A 20,544-nucleotide genomic window follows, 5' to 3' on the forward strand; every position below is an offset into this window, starting at 1 on the left:
TATTGGTTTATGTATATTTATATAATAGTTTTATAAATCTTCCACTAAATAGAACCTGTAAAGTGAATGTATTCTAATGTGCAGACAGTGTTTTGAATAGATCTTGTAGCTCTGAGACAAATATTCCTTTTGAGTCAAACCCATTCTCTCGTTAATTCTTGAATTTCACATTTTGACCCGAGGCTGTATCTTGGAAAGTTCAGCCAACCAGCATTTTTGACTTGATTTTTCTTTATCAGTGACTCTCATGTTTGTAAAATTTCATTACTTTTATTCTGGAAGCATTTTCCTTGTAGACCAGTGTTATCATTTGACTCAGGTGTGTTGGAAGAGGGATCCATCTAAAACATGCAGGATAGTGGCTCTCCAGGACCAGGGTTGGTGACCCCTGGTCTAGTTCAAACTTGTTCGGACCATGTGTGCATGCACACGTCAGTCATCTATGGGGTTTCCCACTGGTTCCCAACTTCACTCAAAAAATCTACTCAAAAGTTGATAACCTTTGTTGTGCTGTTTAGAAAATCTTAGGACAACAATGAGAGGAATTTGCTGGGCAGACAAGTTTTTGCAGGTTGTAAATGGAAAGCTTTATTTCTGAGTCAGTTTAATTTGAAAACTAATGAAATCACCAGTTACTAGTTATGGTTTTTCCAGTGCAGTTGGAGTCTTTGGAGGGCCGGCTGTGGTCCGCAGGCCCTATGTTTGACACCCATGCCAGACAGGCCTCAGCCTGTCTCCTGGATCCCCCTCCTGCAGCTCCGTGTTCCACTGTGGACCTCAGAAGTGTCAGATTGTCTAAATAACTTCCACCACACCCAGACCCGGAGCTCAGCCGGTCCCGTCGGTTTAGTCGGTCTCGTGCTTCCAGAGGACTCGTCGCCCCTCCACCGCCGGTTACCCGCCTCCGCTCGCCCCCGTGCGCCCACCGCAGGCCCGCTGTCACAGCCCCGTCATGGGCCCCAGACCTCCCTCCGCCCTCCGGCCACTGCTCGGTGAGTCTGAGGATCACAGATGGCAGATGCTCCAATTACAGCTGCGATTATTGATTATTTTTGTAATCAGTTAATCTTATATATTAAGTTTATGTCAAATATGTGTTTTAATTTGTAGTATCAGACAAATGTTATGTGTAAATTGTCTTTAAACTGAAAATTCAGAGTTTCTTGAGGATTTTTTTTTTTATTACAGGCTCTAATCACCTTATACACAAATATATGAAGGTACATGTGCATATATTGAATTTACATATATGAAGTGAAAACATGTATTAATTATAGGAAACCTATGTGAACACAAACAGCTTTGGACATAATTTCCCTTCGACTGTGAAATAGTGAAAAGTCCACATTTGTCATAACTGTGGTTTGTAAAGCCACAATAATCAGAAAATAATCTATATATACTATAATCTATTGAAATAATCTACTGATTGTTTTCTGTGATTCATTTTGGTTAAATGATTATTTGCAGAGCCAAAACAAAAGCAAAAATGTGAAACAGACGTGTGTGACAATGACATACAACTTGTCCTTTATTCCAGAAACAACAACCATAAAAAGTAAAATATATACAAAATATCTTTATAGAAATAACAATAACAACAACAACAACAACAGTATGAAAGTATATATAAAAGTATCTATAGATATAAACAACAACAAACCAGTCCAATGTCTTCTATAAACAATCTGTCAGGTCAGTCTTCAACAAATTTGGATCCAACTGACTAACTTCTACCAACTGAACATGGAACTAACATCCAACTGAAACAAATACACACTCATATTTATGTTTGTCTTAAAGCTTCACAGTTTACAGGAGTAAGTGATGGTTCCAATGGAGAAAAGTCAACATACAGACATTTTCTGCCTTTTTGTCATCATCTCTTCTGTTGTTTGTGTTGATCCTGGCATCATGTGCATCACAAGAAGTGTCCATGTGAAACACAACAGTGGAACCAATGTTTTACAGCACAGACATTAGGGAAACGAAGCTTCGATTCAGGAAAATTGTAATAGAATAATTTTTTAATCGATTTGAGTTGATTACTCAACAAATTGTTTCAGCTCCAGTTTCAGTCCTTGTCACCATAAGTTCTCAGATCCACTGTCACTGGAGGTTTAATATCAGTTTGTAGCTGACCTGAGCCACCTTTAACTCATTTTAGTTCCATTTTGCTTATTTTACTCCAATCCTTCATTTATTTTGGCTGTATGCAAATGCACAGGCCTTATCACACACATACATCATCTGCATAAACAAAAACACAAGTTGATAACATGTCTGACATAGTAAATATGTGCTGGTGTTCCTGTTCTCCAGTGGCTGTAGGTATGGAAGTAATTACAAGTCATCCTCTTCTACTTTTATGGTTATTTTGAGTAAATCTGAGATATTTTACTTCATTTCAATCTAAAAAAATGTATTCATGAATCAGTGTGATTGACAGCATGGCATGGTCAAGGTGAAATTCCACACAAGTGAGACAGACTTACATGCAGATGAAGATGACTCTAAAGGTGAAGAAATGAAGAAATTCACCATCTGCATTGAAAGGACCAGACACACTCTGCAGGGGAAGCTCTACTTGAAGAAAACTGTGAAGATAATTACTTGTAAAAGTCAATTCATTTTTTCTCTGGTGTAGTTCTTACTTTTTTGAAAAAGCCTTTATATTGCTTAAGAAAACCAGAGTTCTAACATTTGGATCATACATCATGTGGTATCTACATCAGTGTATTAGGCAGTGAGCTGTGCACCCGTGATTTGCACGATTAATTTTTGAAAAGCACAGCCAAAAAAATGGTGCATGGCTTGCTCAGCTCAAAGCCGTGCTTATTATCAGCATATTGTTTTCTTATCTTGTCACAACCTAATTTTGGCTTAATCCATCTATTTTTTTGCAAAAATTAAGCAAATCATCAGTTAACCCTAGAGGGTCCCTGGACGCGTTGGCGCGTCCTGGTGACATGTGCAATTTATGATGACGTGGCAGCAAGACGGAGCCTCGCTGAAACTCTGTTTCAGTTTGTGTGGAAAGTGCAGATGTTGAACTAATACTGTGAAGTCAGTCATGTTGAAAACACATGGAAAACCAAAGTTATGAGACACAATAAAACATCATTTTTAGCAATAGTGTCATTACGTTTGGTTCTGGGAAAGAGACGGTAAAAACGGGTATCACTGCATTTCTATTGGTGGAAAAGTGCATCACGTTGACCAATCAGAGACGTCCATACTGCGCCGTGCATAATCTAACTAATCTCACTTTTATACCTAGTCATCTCCATCTTGTATCAATTTTGACTTAATTTGTAATTCGTCACTGAAAAGTGATTAGAATTGTATTATTTTCCCCTATTATTTATTATTTTCATGATTTAATTATTTATTTCTAAACTATTTTTGCACATTTGTACATGGCTGAATGAATGTTCTAAGCTGTTAAATGTTGTTTGTGTAATGAACAGGACAATACATTCCACAACTCATGCCGCTTTCACGCCCACTGGAATATTACACACCCTGTGTTTTTTTTACACACCCTGTTCCTCCATTTCTGCCCAATCCGCTGAGCTACATATAAATGACTCTTCTTTTCCTGCAGTCAAACTGTACTGTTTATAACTACTTAAGTGATATCAGTAAAATGTTGTAAAACAATACATGGTTTGCAAATATAAGAGTCTTCCCTGGCATTATCAGTATGTTAGTTTACAGTAAAGTTTGTTAAAGCATTGGTTAGAGGTTTTATGATTTACTGTTGGATGTGGAGCTAATTTGATCTACTTAGTCTAGGAATAAAAAGCCTGTTCAGTACATGTACATTAAGGTATCGTTAGGTCACAGTTTGCATCCACAGAAGTATAAACCTGGAGGCTCTTTAAGATCAGATACAAATATAACAGAACCATCAAATGAAAAAAGACTTAAAATAATATCTTCAAGTATATTCTCTAATCCAATAGTTTTATTTGAGGGGAATGTTTAATGAAAATGTTTTACACATCAAAATGTCAGTCTTAGGGTCTGATGATCAGTCATGGCCACATATGAAGAGTGTTTTTGTGGGTCTTAAGCCTCCCTGAGTGGAAGATTTGGAGTGTGATAAAAAGAGCCACATACCTGCGTTAATGAGCAGACGTTTGTGCTCATCCCAGAGCCTGAGGGACGCAGGATGCTGCCAATAAATGATGAACAGAAGATTTATGATACAAAGTAAGATTCCAGCTGCATTTTACTGCTGTTGGATTGCTGGTTAGGCTAAACCTCACTATAAAAGTCATATAATAAACTGCTATCACTTTAAGTTAAAGTAAACTGTTGGGTACCACTAACAATTTAAAGGCTCAGGATACAGTATTAGTTCCTCATGTGTTTGTGTGCTTATGGGATGTTTGTTTAGAGCCAGTCGTACATTAACATTTGCTAAATCTACTCCTTAACTTCATTTTTAGCTAACTGTACTTCAAAGTTAAAGCCATTTCTAAGATGTTTATGTTTATGTTTATGCATTTGGCACACGCTTTTTTCCAAAGCGACTTACAGGGGAAAACCAATTAAATCACTCAATCAATCAAATTTTATTTATATAGCGTCAGATCGCAACAAAAAAGTTATCTCATGACACTTTATATATAGAGTTGGTCAAAACCAGACTCTAAGCCAATTTACAGAAACCCAACAGAATCCTCCAGGAGCAAACACTTGTGACTGGTGACAGTAGCGAGGAAAAACTTCCCTTTAACAGCAGAAACCTGGAGCAGACCCAGACTCCTGGAGGATGGACGTCTGCCTTGACCAGCTGGGGTTAGAGAGAGAGGGTAAAGAAAGAGAGAAAGATAGAGTGATAGAGATAGAGACTGGGGGAGAAGGGGGGAGTAGGGGCAGACACATGGAGGCAGCTGAGGATAGGTGTGTGATGATGATGAAGGCAGGAGAGAGGCAGGACCACCCCAGCAGGTCCAGAGATAATCCTGGGAAAATCTGTGATAAGCCTGGAAAGAACTTTATTAAAATATTTAAAATGGAATGTCTGCCAGTGCTAGGACAGGAGGTGCTCTCGGAAGAGCTGGGTCTTCTGGAGCCTCTCGAAGATAGGCAGGGATGCCTCTGTTCTCATAGTACTTGGTAGAGCGTTCCACCAACGTGGAACGACCCATGAAAAGAGCCTGGATTGTCTTGTACAAGGTCTGGGGACCACCAGACAACGTTCCCCAGACGAGCGGATAAAATCATTAAAAATAAAGATAAAATCATTTTTCAGTTAACTCTTCGAAGCTACCTTTTTTTTCAATGCTAGCTCAGTTTCCTTGGTACCTCTATTTTAGAGGAAACATTACTTTTAGAGCTAAAGCATTAGCATTCACTACTGTTAGCTTGACACAAGTTTTACAAATATTTGTTTGTTTTATTTTTATTTTTTTTTATTTAATATAATTTCACAGCTATCCCAGTTCAACTTTTGGACTATCATCCAGCTTTTATTCCTCTCTGTTTCTGTTTTGACCTGTTATTGGCATCATGCTAGCAGTTTTTACAGCTCTTGCATCATATTCAGCAGCCAAAGCAGAGTAAACGTTTACAAACTAAGTTTTACATATTAAAATGTCACGTTACAGAGTCAAACCTCCATGTTATGTGCAGATTGTTCAAAGTATTGGCATTAATACAGGGAGTGTACGTGGAACACTTTGATCCATGTGCATCAGTGAGTCAGCTAATGATAAATGATGAGTAATTAGTAATAGAGAAAAGTGGCATTATCAGTGTTCCAGTTTCAGGTTTGTGCACTCTGCACAGCTCCACATGAGGCCATAGTGGACACAGTCTCTGTGCATTTATAACATGAATGACCAGATTTATAGTTATAACCAGAAGCACATTGCGTCCAGGTTCATGTTTCCCTGTCCTGCCTGCAGGAATGTGGGCGTCTGCAGATGCCTTATGTTCAAAATATGTGCAGGCTGGTACAGGCAGGCAACACCAGCCACACCACATCATATCCTACTGGTGTAGTTTACTCTAAAAACAGGAGAAAACTTTAATATCTCAAATATGCATCGGTTTAGGATGCAGATGTTCTTATTGTCAAACATTCTAAAAACCTATATTTATTTTTGGCTATTCAGTTTATGTGATTGATTAGTAGTTTGGAAAAAAAAAAAAAAAACAGTTTCAGCATGTGAGTATCTCAAATATAGACTTTAAACTTCTGTGTCTAGAGAGGATAAATTTGCAAAAAATGAAAAAGGGACCTCTGAAGATTATGTCATGAAAAACCTGGTTAATTTTGGAATGGAACGCAATCAAGAGATAGATGGATGGATATCAACCGTCAAACAAAGCCGAGTGGCTGCATATTTGTACCAGGAGTGGCACAAAAAGCAAAGTGACAGAATACTGTAGAGCATGCTAAGACACATGAACCTATTCCAACAAAAACTGATTTATGAACTCTTCTAAACAGAATAAATGGCCTAAATGCTATATTTTATGTGCAATTTGGGAGAAATGTCATCAAATATTTGTACAATAAAAGAATTGTCATATACTATTTATTATATCACCACTAATTTAACCTGTGGTCTCTGTGTGTGTTTACTGCACACACGTGTATCATCAGTTTACAGAGATCTGTCATGATGACAGTGTTCTTAATCAGACAGTGATTCTGTGTTCCACAGGTGTGCTGCTGCTCTGGCCTTATGTTCTCACCAGGAGTGTCTCCTCTAAAGTGAACACAGACACTTCTCTACCTGCAGGTATTCACCGCTCACACTGTAAAAATACAGATATGTATAAGATATATCATATAGTCAGTACACTGAGAACCAGTCTAGTCCGTACAAAATACATGTTTAATGTACAATATGTACACATGCACATTTTACATTATATTAGAACTTTACTGGTCTCTTGGGCAGAACCCTCTGGAAATTAAGGTTGAAGTAGCAGCACAAACACTGAATGTACACATATAAGAAGACAAAAAGGAAAAGAAAATATTAATAATAACAACTATAAATACAGTAGTAAAAAAAAACAGGTAATTGCACATTAGAATTACTAATAATAATAAATAATAAACTAATAATAATAATAATAATAATAATAATAATAATAATAATGATAATAATAATAATAATAATAACAATAATAATAATAAAATAAATAATTATGTAACAAATGTATAATTTTATAGTAACAGAATTAATAATAACAATCATAAGGTAATCACAGTAGTAGCAGTCATAACGAAATATAAGTATGTATAAAGTAAACAGTAAGTAATATAAGCATCTGAGTAATAATAATAATAATAATAATAATAATAATAATAATAATAATGACCTTTATATGACTTATATTACTTAATTAACAACAACAATCAAACATTGCCCATTGGAATAAACAATAAATAACATTGCACTGTACAGTCCCACTGGCAGAGCAATGACTTTTCATAAAGCCTCAGTGTTATTTAGCCTTTAGCGGGCATTATGGCATGCATTCATTTTGGCATCATTTAATTAATCATAGCCAATGTTGTAACTTTTATTTCCATACAGTTTTGAACACATAAAGCAGTGGACTTCAGTGTGATCATCCGAACATAGTGTTTCCACATTTACTACGACAAACTGCATTTTGCACCAATTATTTCCATGTATTGATCGAATTAGTGAATCAACAGGTATTAAACAGTTACATCAGTAGATGCTCTTGTTTGCCAGTCGCTGTTTAAGGGTTAAAAAAATGAGTTTAAACAGATATCCACTCATTCCTGAGGCCTATCAGATGAGTGAAAATGACCAAGTACTGTTTGTGTGTTATTGTTATGCTACTGGTGACTCAGGACAGGGAGAACTACACCCCCATGTGGCCAAGAGGTCAACACAGAACTGTGACAAATCGTTTGACAACTACTGCCTGAACCACGGCCAGTGCATGTTCCTGGTGGACGTCAATGAGAACCACTGCAGGTACGCTGCTCTTCACTCCTGTATTAACTGTGTGTGTGATCAGGATTGACTGGTGTCTGTGTGTTTTCCAGGTGTGAGCTGGGTTTCCACGGCAACAGGTGTGAACAACCACAGCTGGTGTTCCAGCCAATGGGAGAGGAGCAGCTGGCTGTCACCGTGGTGTGTGTCACACTGCTGATCATAGGCCTGGCCGGAACCCTCTACTTCTGCTGCAAATGGTAAGGGTGTGTGTGTGTGTGTGTGTGTGTGTGTGTGTATACAACAGTCTGGGTGTGAGTTACCAGTGACGACATTGACTGAATGATCAGCGCTTCTTCATCAAGACAAAACACGTAAAATAAAATAAATAAATTTGAAGGTGTGCTCATATTGGTACTGTGGCTGAGCGGTCTAAGGGGCTGGATTAAGGCTCCAGTCTCTTCAGAGGTGTAGGTTTGAATCCCACTGCTTTAAATTGTGATTTCCCAATTTGGAATCGATAAAGTATATCCATCTCTCTGAAGCACTATAATAACAATAAATGCAGTCAGTGAATTAAGATGAAACTACTTTTAGGCCCCAACAGTTTTGTTTGTCCTTGATCCATACAGGCCCTTACTGAATGTCATCACCATTGTTAAGATGCTCCCAAAGAAATGATAGAAATATTTAACTGTTTTTCCTTGCATGTGATTACCTCCCCTTTGTGTCCCTGGCAGGGGGGGGGGGGGGGGGGCGCATATATGTGAACATTTCACCCTATTTTATGAATGAAATTTTGAAACCTGTTTTAAAAATAGACATTCACCAGCCTATTGTCAGATATTGGTATTAACTAGAGCTGCAGCTATCGACTGTTTTTGTAATCGACTAATGTATCAATAATTTACTTTGATTCAATTTGATAAAATGATTATTTGAATAGGAGAAAAAAAAAAGTAAAAATGTAAAAGTAAAAATCCTGTATTCCAGAACCACAAAAAGTATAAAATTCAAAGGATAAATAAAAATATCTATGGATATAAACAATAACAAACCAGTCCAATGACAACAGCATGTTCAACTGCAGGGAAATTAAGGAAACGAAGCTTCAATTTAGGAAAACTGTAATGGAATAATTTTTTTTAATGGATTCAAGTTAGTCAGTTAATCAGTGGATTAATGGCTTCAGCTCCAGTATCGACTACATGTTTCCCTGTTCCTGCTACTGTTCTATCAGTTACTCCGATGCTCATCTGTTGTATGAGCTCCATGTTTGGTCTCAGCTCATATGTGTCAGACTGCAGCTCTACTTTTATCTCATTAATGCTAAAGTCCAATTCACCGTCACCCAGTTATTAAATTGTCTGTCCTGCGTCACCAGCGGCTGAACTGTGTCTCTGATGTTGCGTCATCGTGGATACTAAATGATTCATTGATGTAAACTGTGGGCTGAACCCACTAACTGCTGATGTGCCAGAGTTTAGAGGCAAAACAGTAAAAAACAAAGGAGAAAAACAAATAAAAACATGTCCTGTCAATGATTATTCGTATATATTATCGTCTAAAATTTAAAAATTGCTATGTCTGTCATTAAGGCTATTGTCCTGGTCAAATTTAAATAAATAAGAAATTAAATAGTCCTTTAAATATAGTGCAGATATAAGTTGACACTGAGTTCCTAATAATTCTGTAGATTCCTCTGACAGATGTTTTCACCGTCTGCCCTGTTGGGACCACTGTGGTTCATTCATGTTCTAAACATTTCATAAATCTAACTTTTGTCTGTTTCCATAAACATATAAATATACATTTAGAAATTTGTCAAATAAAAAATGTTTTAAATTTTTTTTTTTTTTTTTTTTTCCCCGCTTGAAGTTGTTTGTGCTGTTTTTCAATGAAATATATATTGGAGGAATAGAAACACCTTTTGGAAATAAATGGTGATGTAGCTCCCGTGAAGTCATGTGACTGAAAAAACATCTGGAACCACAGATGGAGACGACTGAGACTGAATTATTCCTCACGCATCACAGCCGCTTTAGATGGAAACAACAGCAGAATGAGTTGCTTCTTCTACTGTGTTTATTAGATCCACATGGAAACACATATACTTCACATTTTTGGTTTGATCACTTTTTGAAAGATTGCTTCAGATTCTCTTAAAATTTTAGCTAGTAATCTCCTTTCATGCAATTTCTGTATTTACTCATCAGATGGGTGTCCCAAGGAATTCTGGGACATTTAATTACAAATATTCAAACTTCTTTTATTGTCACTTTGTCACCTTGGCCCTCCCCCTTACCCCTACCCTGGGGCATCAATAAGGGGGGGTAAACATGACAAATTCATGGGATCCAGCATTTGCAGGGGGCCCATAAAGCAGTGGAGGGGGCTCAGAGGATACAGGCTAGAAGTTGTGAAAATTTCATCTAAGATCCGTTGCATAAGAGAGGCGTAGAAGTCAGGAGTCAGACATTGAAAGTATGCTAAGTTTTGTTTCACGCTAGCATAAGTAATGGTGTGTATGAACCGCACTCCCACCTACATGTCCCCCCCAACAGATCAACAAGATACTGAATTTTATGAAGGGTCCACAACATTTACTTTTCATGGGGCCCACGACTGGTAGTGGCGCCCCTGCCCCTCCATTTTGTCCGTTCATGTGAAGGATTAGGGGTGTCCCGATTATCGATGAGTCAGAGGGGAAGGGCTCAAAATGGAGATTTTTCAGGACCACACGACAAACAAAGGGGTATGAGACATCTCCCATAATTCTGTTCGAATCCTTAACAAGATGGAGGTAAACACAGCAAAAAAGTGCAGCAGTGATGAAAGAAACACACAAATGTACGTATTTTCTTCGTAAATAACTTAAGAATTTGATCGGCCATTTAATACCTCTTGCAACTTTGTTTCAAGGGGTAGTGCCAAGTGCAAGGGCCAAGGGGGAGGGGTAAGGGGGAGGGCCAAGGGGTGAACTGGGATTGGACCCAAGTCTATCCTTAGGTTCAGTCCTACTCCATCCTACAGGAGTCCTCAAAAGACAAATACCATTACAGACATTCTTGACATGTTTCTGGTGTGGATGTGGTGCTTGGAACCATAAATAAATCTGATAATGTGTCATCAGAGACGCTGTGGTGATTCAACCTCTGTCATCATGTGAAACCTGCAGGTCTTCCCTGGGTTTGAGGTCATGATGTAAAGTCTGTCACAACATCCTGTTTCATGTGGAGGCAGGTTAAACCCCAGAGGACCATTATGATCAGTGTCTGTGGACCTTCAAACACACAGCCAACATTATCACGACATGTTAAAGGACCATAAATACCCTGAACGCCCAGTGAAAAAACCTTTGGTTTTTCTGAATAATGACACATTCTACCAGATTTTCTTAAGCAGCAAATCCAGCTGAACAACAGCTCAGTGACATTATTTATTATGTCACTGGGGGGCGCACTTTAGCACCAGGGGCCTTGTAACACACTTACAGTTTACTCAGCATTGATGTTTAACAGGAAAAAGCACAATAAGTCATGTATCTAAAAACGTGTTTGACATTATATATCTTATTTTCCGTGTGTTTGTATAATTGTATTTTTTTGCTCTCTGGCAAGGTTATAATAGTTTTGGATTTTTAATTATAGTTTAGTTTTAATTAGTTTTGACTTTTTTTTTCTCTTATTCAGTTAGTTTTAATTAGTTTTTAGAGCAGGTTTGTTAGTTTTTATTAGTTATCGTTTTTTTCTGAATGCTTAGTTTTAGTTTAGTTTAGTTTAGTTTAGTTTTAGTATTAGTTTTAGTTATTTCATATATTTTATCTTCCTCATCATCCTATTCAAAGAAATTAGTGAGGCGTGGATATGTGTTACCCTGGACACTTTATTTGGGGGTCGGGTTAGGGCGGCTCATGGACTGAGCAGAGACACAATGTACCGTACAATGTATAAATTCCCTATAGCAGGTTGAGGTGGGGTGCAATCCATACTCAACGTCACTTACGTGAAACAATGCGAAGATGTGCAAAGCATGAGAGGAGATGCACAAAGCAGCCAGCAGTTAAAGCAGATAGAAACATATATAAACCAGCTAACCAGCAGTTAAAGCAGATAGAAACATATATAAACCAGCTAACCAGCAGTTAAAGCAGATAGAAACATATATAAACCAGCTAACCAGCAGTTAAAGCAGATAGGAACATATTATAAACCAGCTAACCAGCAGTTAAAGCAGACAGAAACATATATAAACCAGCTAACCAGCATTTAAAGCAGATAGAAACATATATAAACCAGCTAACCAGCAGTTAAACCAGATAGGAGCCTATTATAAACCAGCTAACCAGCAGTTAAAGCAGACAGAAACATATATAAACCAGCTAACCAGCAGTTAAAGCAGATAGAAACATATACAAACCAGCTAACCAGCAGTTAAAGCAGATAGAAACATATATAAACCAGCTAACCAGCAGTTAAAGCAGATAGGAACATATTATAAACCAGCTAACCAGCAGTTAAAGCAGACAGAAACATATATAAACCAGCTAACCAGCATTTAAAGCAGATAGAAACATATATAAACCAGCTAACCAGCAGTTAAACCAGATAGGAACCTATTATAAACCAGCTAACCAGCAGTTAAAGCAGACAGAAACATATATAAACCAGCTAACCAGCAGTTAAAGCAGATAGAAACATATATAAACCAGCTAACCAGCAGTTAAACCAGATAGGAACCTATTATAAACCAGCTAACCAGCAGTTAAAGCAGACAGAAACATATACAAACCACTTATAAACATATATAACCCAGTTCCTCATCAGTCAACCACACCTTAGCAGATCTCTCATATCTTAATCATCTCCAGTTCCATTATTAGCTAACTTTGCTTCAGTTCAGTTCAGCTAGCTGTAGCTAGTAACATCAAACGTTTTTGAACATTCTAACAGGTTCCATACCTCTGTAATTGGATTAGTTTTCATCCTCCTCTTTTCTCCTCTTCTAAACTGTGCAGTTCAGGGCTTGGAAGGCCTTTTCATGGTGATAAACTCTCCAGTTTTAACCTGGATGCTAGTTCAACACTGACTGTCCTTTAGCTCAGCTCTGTCTGTCACTCACGCGCACACACACGGTACGCCAAAAAAAAAAAAAAAAACCCGACCCATGTATCACTACAGTAAACCCCAGACAGGACTGTGCTGCTGTGTCCCAGCTTTAGTCTGTATGTTCCAGGTAGAGTGGGGACCAGAAGACGACTGGAAACCACAAATGACCAGACATGACAGACTGTGAAGTGTCGTATGGTGTCACCAGCTCAAACTGCTGAAGTGAAATAAATTAATTTCATATCAATCCGACATTGACAGAGACGAAAACGAAGGGAATTGTATCCATAATTTTTATACGTTTTAGTTAGTTTTGTAAGCTCACAATACAGTTTCAGTTAGTTATCGTTTTTTTTCTTTTAATTAGAGTTTTTATTTATTTCAGTTAACGAAAATGTTTTTTTCAATTTTAGTTTTCGTCATTTCGTTCGTTTTCGTTAACGATAATAACCTTGCTCTCTGGTCTACCACCATAAAATAGTGACGCTCCTGTCAGATTCCAACATTCTGTTCTGGATCACATGAGATTTACATGTACTGTGAATTATCCCAAATTTTTAATGAAGGCACCAATCACTATGTTTAAGACCATTTAAAGCAAGGATGTCAAACATACGGCCTGTGGGCCAAAACTGGCCCTCTAAAGGGTCCAATCCAGCCTGGGGGTGAATTTGTGGATTTGCGCAAAGATATGAATTAGATTAAGATCCTTTATTGTCAGTATACGGTGCATTTTACCACACACTGAAATTCAACCTCTGCTTTTAACCCAGCTCTAGAACATGCAGGAACACACCACACACTGCAAACTAGGAGCGGGCTTGCCATAGCAGGCACCCGCGGAGCAAATGGGGGGTTATGTGCCTTGCTTAAGGGCACATCAGCCAACAACTTTTTCTGCCAGTCCATGGAACTGAACTGGTGACCCTTCGATTACAAGCCAACTCTCCAGCCCTCTGGGCCACAGCTCCCCCCAATAATAATAATAGTAATTAATGGTGTCAAAATCATGTTAGCTCAGGTTCCACATCCAGACCAATGCAATCTCAAGTGGGTCAGACCAGTAAAATACTATCAGAATAACCTAGAAGTAATGACAACTACAAATTTTTTGTCTTTGTTTTAGTGTAAAAAAGTAAAATTACATGAAAATATTTACATTTACAAACTATCCTTTCACAAAAAATGTGAACTAGAAGCACTCGGAGAGCGCAGACCTCCGCCAAGGCTGATCAGTGCCCCCCCCCCCCCCCCCCGATCACCACCAAAATTTAATCATTTCTTCCTTATCCCATTTCCAACAAACCCTGAAAATTTCATCCAAATCTGTCCATAACTTTTTGAGTTATGTTGCACACTAACGGACAGACAAACAAACAAACAGACAGACAAACAAACAAACAAACCCTGGCAAAAACATAACCTCCTTGGCGGAGGTAATAACCTGAAAAAATAAGAACAACATGAAATGTCTTAAGAGAAATGGAATTTCAACAATATTCTGTCTGTTACTAAATGTTTTATACCTTTGTAGCTCTGATCTGTAATGCACATGTGTAAATGATAATCTGAGACACAATATTGTTAAAATTGTACTTATTCTTCTTAAATTTCAGGTTGTTCATGGTTGTTTGTGTTAAGGACAGTTTGTAGTTGTAAACATTTTCATAATGTAAGTTTACTTTTTTGCACAAAATACAGAGAAAAACAAACAAAAACAAAAAGTTGTCATTATGAGTAGGTTGTTATGTTGTTATTTTACTGGTTCAGTCCGTTTGAGATCACATTAGTCTGTATGTGGAACCAGAACTAATATGAGTTTGACGTCCTTTATTTAAAGGTGCGGGAGACTTTCGTGATGAATTTTTCATGAAATCTGTAAAACCTCAGTCATCGCCTAAGTATCAGGAATCTGTAAATATTTCTGTGATTACTCACCTGAATCTCTTATATTATGGTGAACAATTTCGAAGTGCCATCCACCATAAACAAATCCCGTGTGTTTACATTCAGAGCCGGGAGGTAACTCAGGCATCTTCGGAATTTTTTTGTTGCGGTGTGCATTGTGGGAAACGGAGGCTCGTGCTGCGGCTGTAGGGAGGTTCGTGCAGCCGCCTGCAGCCCATAACAAAACATGTTGAAAAAATAAGACAAAACAAAAACAGATACTAATTTCATATTTATTGTTATACATTGGTGTGTGTGTGAGGGAGAGAGAGAGAGAGATATGAAAGGAATTGGTAATAACAACAAATGAAAATTAACCACAAAAAATCATTTTCATCAACAACAGTGATAATAATAATGATGATATTAACAGAAATCATAATGAACAAAAATACATTAGTAAATAACCTATAAAAAAAACTAGAAAAGCACTTGGAGAGTGCAGACCTCAGCCAAGGCAGATCAGTGCCCCCCCCATCACCACCAAAATTTAATCATTTGTTCCTTGTGCCAGTAGTTTCATCCAAATCCGTTTATAACTTTTGGAGTTATCTTACATACAGACAGACAGACAGACAGACAAACCAACACTGGCAAAAACATAACCTCCTTGGTGGAGGTAAAAATGGGTGGGGGGGGGGGGTAGGAAATCAATTTAAAAAAGCAGAGAAGTATGGGGGTAAAAAGTGTATAAAGAGAGAAAAACAAAAGTTAAGACAATAGAAAATAAACAAAGGGGGGGACCAGATGAAGGGGGTTCTGGTTCTGAGATGTATTCATTGAGTGAGTTCTTCCATTGTGTGACGCTTGTGTTGTTTTTGGATTTCCAGTTCTTGAGGATAGTCTTTTTAGCAATGGTTATGGCTATTACCAGCAGTTTGTTGTTTGCTGTGGGTAAGTTTATTGTAGATGTGTGGCCTAGGTAGCAGAGTGAGGGTGATAAGGTTTCAAAAAATATTGATGCTTTTGTAAAGTGTGTGATCGTAGTATTGAGGCCTCTGTCTAAGACCAGAGTCTTCGTTATATATCAGAGTTGTTGACACTTCCATAAACTCCCGTAGTAAAAAATGGCGGACAAAATATGGACCTACTTCCGGGTTATGGAGGGGCTGACAGTTCCTACATTGAGTGTGGCAATGTCAGAACACATTCATATCTATTGCAGCTGATCTAGCAATTCCAGCGCTAAGTTAATAAAATATCATTATCTTTCAAATTACCAAGTGTATCTCTTGTATTAGCAGACATTTATGTTATAAATTCTGTTTTCTTGTGTTAGCGTTTGTATAAATTTATATCTTAAACAACTGTTATGTTGGATTTTCAGCTGTTGCCCTTTAGTTTGCTAGCTTGACTTGTCCAGCTGTTGAGATTTAACCACTATAACCACAAATTATAGCGTTTTTAAGATAAGGTAACGTTAGTACAAATGTTTTTCTCAGTGGGTTTACCTCAGTCCTATAATAGTAAAACTTAAAAATGGTAAATTGTCCATCTCCTTACCAGTACAGTACAACTGCAGAATGAATGAACTTGTAAAGTTAGCGCCTCTCACGTAAGTAGCCTACCCAAGTTAACACGAACCTGTCCCCCCAAAATTTAAGTTTTCAAAGTAATAAAGTCAGTCCTTTCAGTGGTCAACCCCACTACTCAAAAGTATAAGACACACAACAGTACACACAGTAGTGACACAACAGCTGTGTGTGGTTTATTTTCAGATTTTCCATGCTCACTGCTGCATCTCCCATTGAATAACATGACAGCGTAACAGTTCATTTGGAACTACTCAGGCTTACATGAACCACATGACATCAAAGTGTGTCGTAACTCTCTTTATAGGGCTCCGTCTAAGACCTGTACAACATGCAGTCATGTGATTTTGACCTTGTTTTTATGTGTTTGTGAAGTGTCATGAACGCATTATTAAAATATTGTCTTCACAGGTATAAGAAAAGCAGATTCCCTCGTCAACAGAAGAACCAGGGTTATAAAGGAGTCCAGAGCATTTAGAGTCACCCAGGCTTCATCCACAGGAAGCAGCAGCAGATCTGCACAAACACATTTAACTGGACAGAAAACTGCTTTGTGTGAGGGCTGATTGTTTGTAGTTGCAGCTGTTCTTAAGTTTCAGCGCCTGTTCCTTTGGTGTTTGAATAGAAAGGACAATAGTGGAGCAGAATACGACGCCTACACACAACAGTGGCTTTAGTCCTGACATACCTTCAACATTTCTGAATTGTTAGAGTTATTTCATTGAACTAGTTGTGCTACATTCAGTACAGTTGTCTCTGTGTTTCTGAATCATTTCCTAAAGTCAGATTATCCACTTTCTAATCCTCTGGTTTGTTGCTTTTCTCCATTTCTCCCCTTTCTTTGGTAGTTTTTTTTTTTTTTTGTTGTTGTTTTCCGGTTTAGCTTTTATTTATTGTTGCATTTCCTGCCTTTTGTACCTGCAGTATGATTAAAAAAAAAAAGTGTAAATAGAACCATAATTATCATTGTCACCATTGTGCATGACAGTTCAGCCAGAAATACTATTATTTTCTAATTTATTGTACACTGCAGTATAACTATATACACTGACACGTTTTAAAGCTCTGTTACTGCTGCAAAAAAAAACAATACAACTTGAATTTATTTTGCTCTTGCACGAATAAGCTTTTTTTTGTTGTTGTTGTTTTTTGTGTGTGTTTTTTTTTGTTTTTTTCACATGTATTTTTATTGAGTATCCTTCAAACTTATAAACCAAAGCAATATATAAGACAGGAATGATAAACTTTTTTTTTTTTTTTTTATAAACATAAATGAACAGATGAACAAAATAACACATTGGGCATTTCAAATATCAAAAATTAAAACACAAAAATACTGATGAAAATGAAAATGTGAATACTTATATAGATAACCATACACAAATAAAAAAAAAATGAATGAAATAAAAATAATAGCTTAGAAATAAATAATTAAAAATAATAAATAAAAATACATATATACACACATATACATATATACATACATATATGCATTAAATAAAATAAAACCTTATTATAGGTACAGAGCATGTGTTATAAAAGTAAAAAAATACATCTTAGCGATATTAATGATCACCTTGGTCATGAAAGGAATAGTCCAAGCTTGCTCCATGAAACCGTCTGATTGGTTGTTCAAAGACTGGATAGAGTTAACAAAGGAGAGAAAAGGACCTCAGGTGTTTTCTTAAACTGTATTTAATTTTCTCTAAGTAAAAAAAATACATTAGGTCTGTCAACCAAAAGTTAGATGGAGGAGGTTTTGAGTCTTTCCAATGGAGTAAAATACATCTGTGAGCCACAAGGGAAGCAAAAGCAATGAGGTTTATTTCTCTGTTAGTGAAACAACCAACGTTTTCAGGAACATCAAAAATGGAGATCACAAGGCTGGGAGTCAGAGGATGATTGAGAGGTTTTTTGTTTTTTTTTTTTAACTTGGAATTTGTCTATGTTTTGTTGTTCCTGGTGAAGGTCTCAGCTGAGGGTCTTCACATACTTCTCATATCTGGACAGTTTTTGCATTTCTTCTTTTATTTGTTCAGATCAGCTCCTGTGAGAAACATGTTTCTTTTTTACCAGCATATGGAACAAAACCAGATGTATGACTGCTGTAACAACATATGTATAATATATGTACTTTATGTATACCTGGACCGATGAATATGAATAAAAATAAATGCATGTCATATTTGAAGTGTTCAGTGTGAATCAGCTGATGAGATAAACTGGTTTACAGATACACACTGTATCATGCCACATGCTGAAAACAGAATTAAATTGAATTGAATCAGTAATGCCTATAATAATAATAATAATAATAATAATAATAATAATAATAATAATAATAATAATAATGTTCATTCATTCATTTTCTGAACGCGCTTTATTCTCACTAGGGTCACGGGGGGTCGCTTGAAGCCTATCCCAGCTACATAGGGGCGAAGGCGGGGTACACCCTGGACAGGTCGCCAGTTCATCGTAGGGCTGAACATATAGAGACAAACAATCACTCTCACACCTATGGGCAATTTAGGTTAACCAATTAACCTATCAGTGCATGTCTTTGGATGGTGGGAGGAAGCCGGAGTACCCGGAGAGAACCCACGCAGACACGGGGAGAACATGCAAACTCCACACAGAAAGGTCCCACCCCCGTCGACTGGTGATGGAATCAAACCCAGGACCTTCTTGCTGTGAGGCACGAGTGCTAACCACTGCACCACCATGTCGCCCATAATAATAATAATAATAATGATAATAATAATAATAATAACATCTCCTCTGAATGGGACCTCCCCTGGTATTTAGGTCTTTCAATGAAACTGGGTTCATTTTGGTATCTGTCACTTTGCCAGCTTTTTAGACCCAATAATAAATGTGAAATTTTGACATATTTCCCCCCAGCATGTACCTAATATGACCTCAGATAAATGCAAAAAAAAAAAAAAAAGCTCTTCCTTGCCTATATTTAATTTACTGATCATCTAGATGCTCTTAAAAGCTCACATTTAAGTGGAGGGTTATTATATCAGAAACAGAGAAAACTGAAGAAAATGTGACTTTTCCTATAAAATCTCTCATTAACTGAACATAAACCCAGTGTGTCCATCCACTGTCATTGATCCAACTCCATGGGTTTTACTAGTGAATCAATGATGTAGAAGATGACGGTGTTTTCACAGTAACTACGGAGCCTCTGAACATCCAAAAAAGACACATACAATGCTATTGAAAAACTGAGAAACTGCATTTTATATGAATTATTTACATGTTTTAGTGGATCAACCGGTATTAAACATTTTAGATCAGTAGATGATTCAGTTTGCCAGTGGCTGTTTGGGTCTTTATGGCTTAAACTCACTTGAGTCTTTAAAAAGCAACTGAAGACCCTCTTTTTTAGACAGGCATTTAGTTAAGGGTGGGTTTTAAAACCATTTACTTTTATGTTTTTATCCCTGTGTATGTAGCTGTGGGTTTTTTGTTTTTCTTTATCTTTGTATCTTTTATCCTTGTGTCCTTTATCCTTGTGTCCTCAAATGGTCATTTGAGTAAGTGCAGGTTTTGCCACTGGTGTTTTTTTGTGCTTCCATAACTCATGTGCTATAACCAAGGGGGTGGGGGGTGGAACTGACAGGTTAAAGAATGTCCTCCGCCATTATCATCAAAATGCCAAATGAGGGAACATCTTTTGCTGGAATAGTGGTCATCTCTCTGGAGTTCACAGTTTAATAGAATCAGTACCAAGGAGTACTAAAGTCAGTTGGCCAAATTTAACCAAATACACTTAATGCTAATGTTCCTTTAAACGGTCACCTGTGCGTATGTGGTTACATGCCCAGTGTCAGTGTTCAGTTAATCAATAACATGTTTTTTTGCCTCTGGACCTTCATTAAGGCTTCAATCCAAGTCAATGAACTGGTTTTTATAGCTAACCAAAGTATCTTTTGGCATGTTAATGAAAAGCAATAAGCATGAACATGGACTCACCTGCGGAGTCCACTCTGTTTATGGCGTACT

General features: G+C 37.3%; 1 protein-coding gene across 1 annotated transcript; it reads left to right on the forward strand.

Moving 5' to 3' along the window:
* The first annotated feature begins 737 nt into the window (after positions 1 to 737).
* LOC115426147 (proepiregulin) lies at positions 738 to 17,573 on the forward strand. Its single transcript, XM_030144136.1, has 5 exons — positions 738 to 992; positions 6,687 to 6,764; positions 7,859 to 7,985; positions 8,057 to 8,203; positions 16,942 to 17,573. The coding sequence occupies exons 1-5, from the start codon at positions 953 to 955 to the stop codon at positions 17,006 to 17,008; spliced, it is 459 nt and encodes a 152-aa protein (XP_029999996.1). The 5' UTR covers positions 738 to 952; the 3' UTR covers positions 17,009 to 17,573.
* Positions 17,574 to 20,544: the final 2,971 nt, after the last annotated feature.

The sequence above is a fragment of the Sphaeramia orbicularis genome, chromosome 9 (genome assembly GCF_902148855.1).
Source record: "Sphaeramia orbicularis chromosome 9, fSphaOr1.1, whole genome shotgun sequence".
In the NCBI taxonomy this organism is placed as follows: Eukaryota; Metazoa; Chordata; class Actinopteri; order Kurtiformes; family Apogonidae; genus Sphaeramia; species Sphaeramia orbicularis.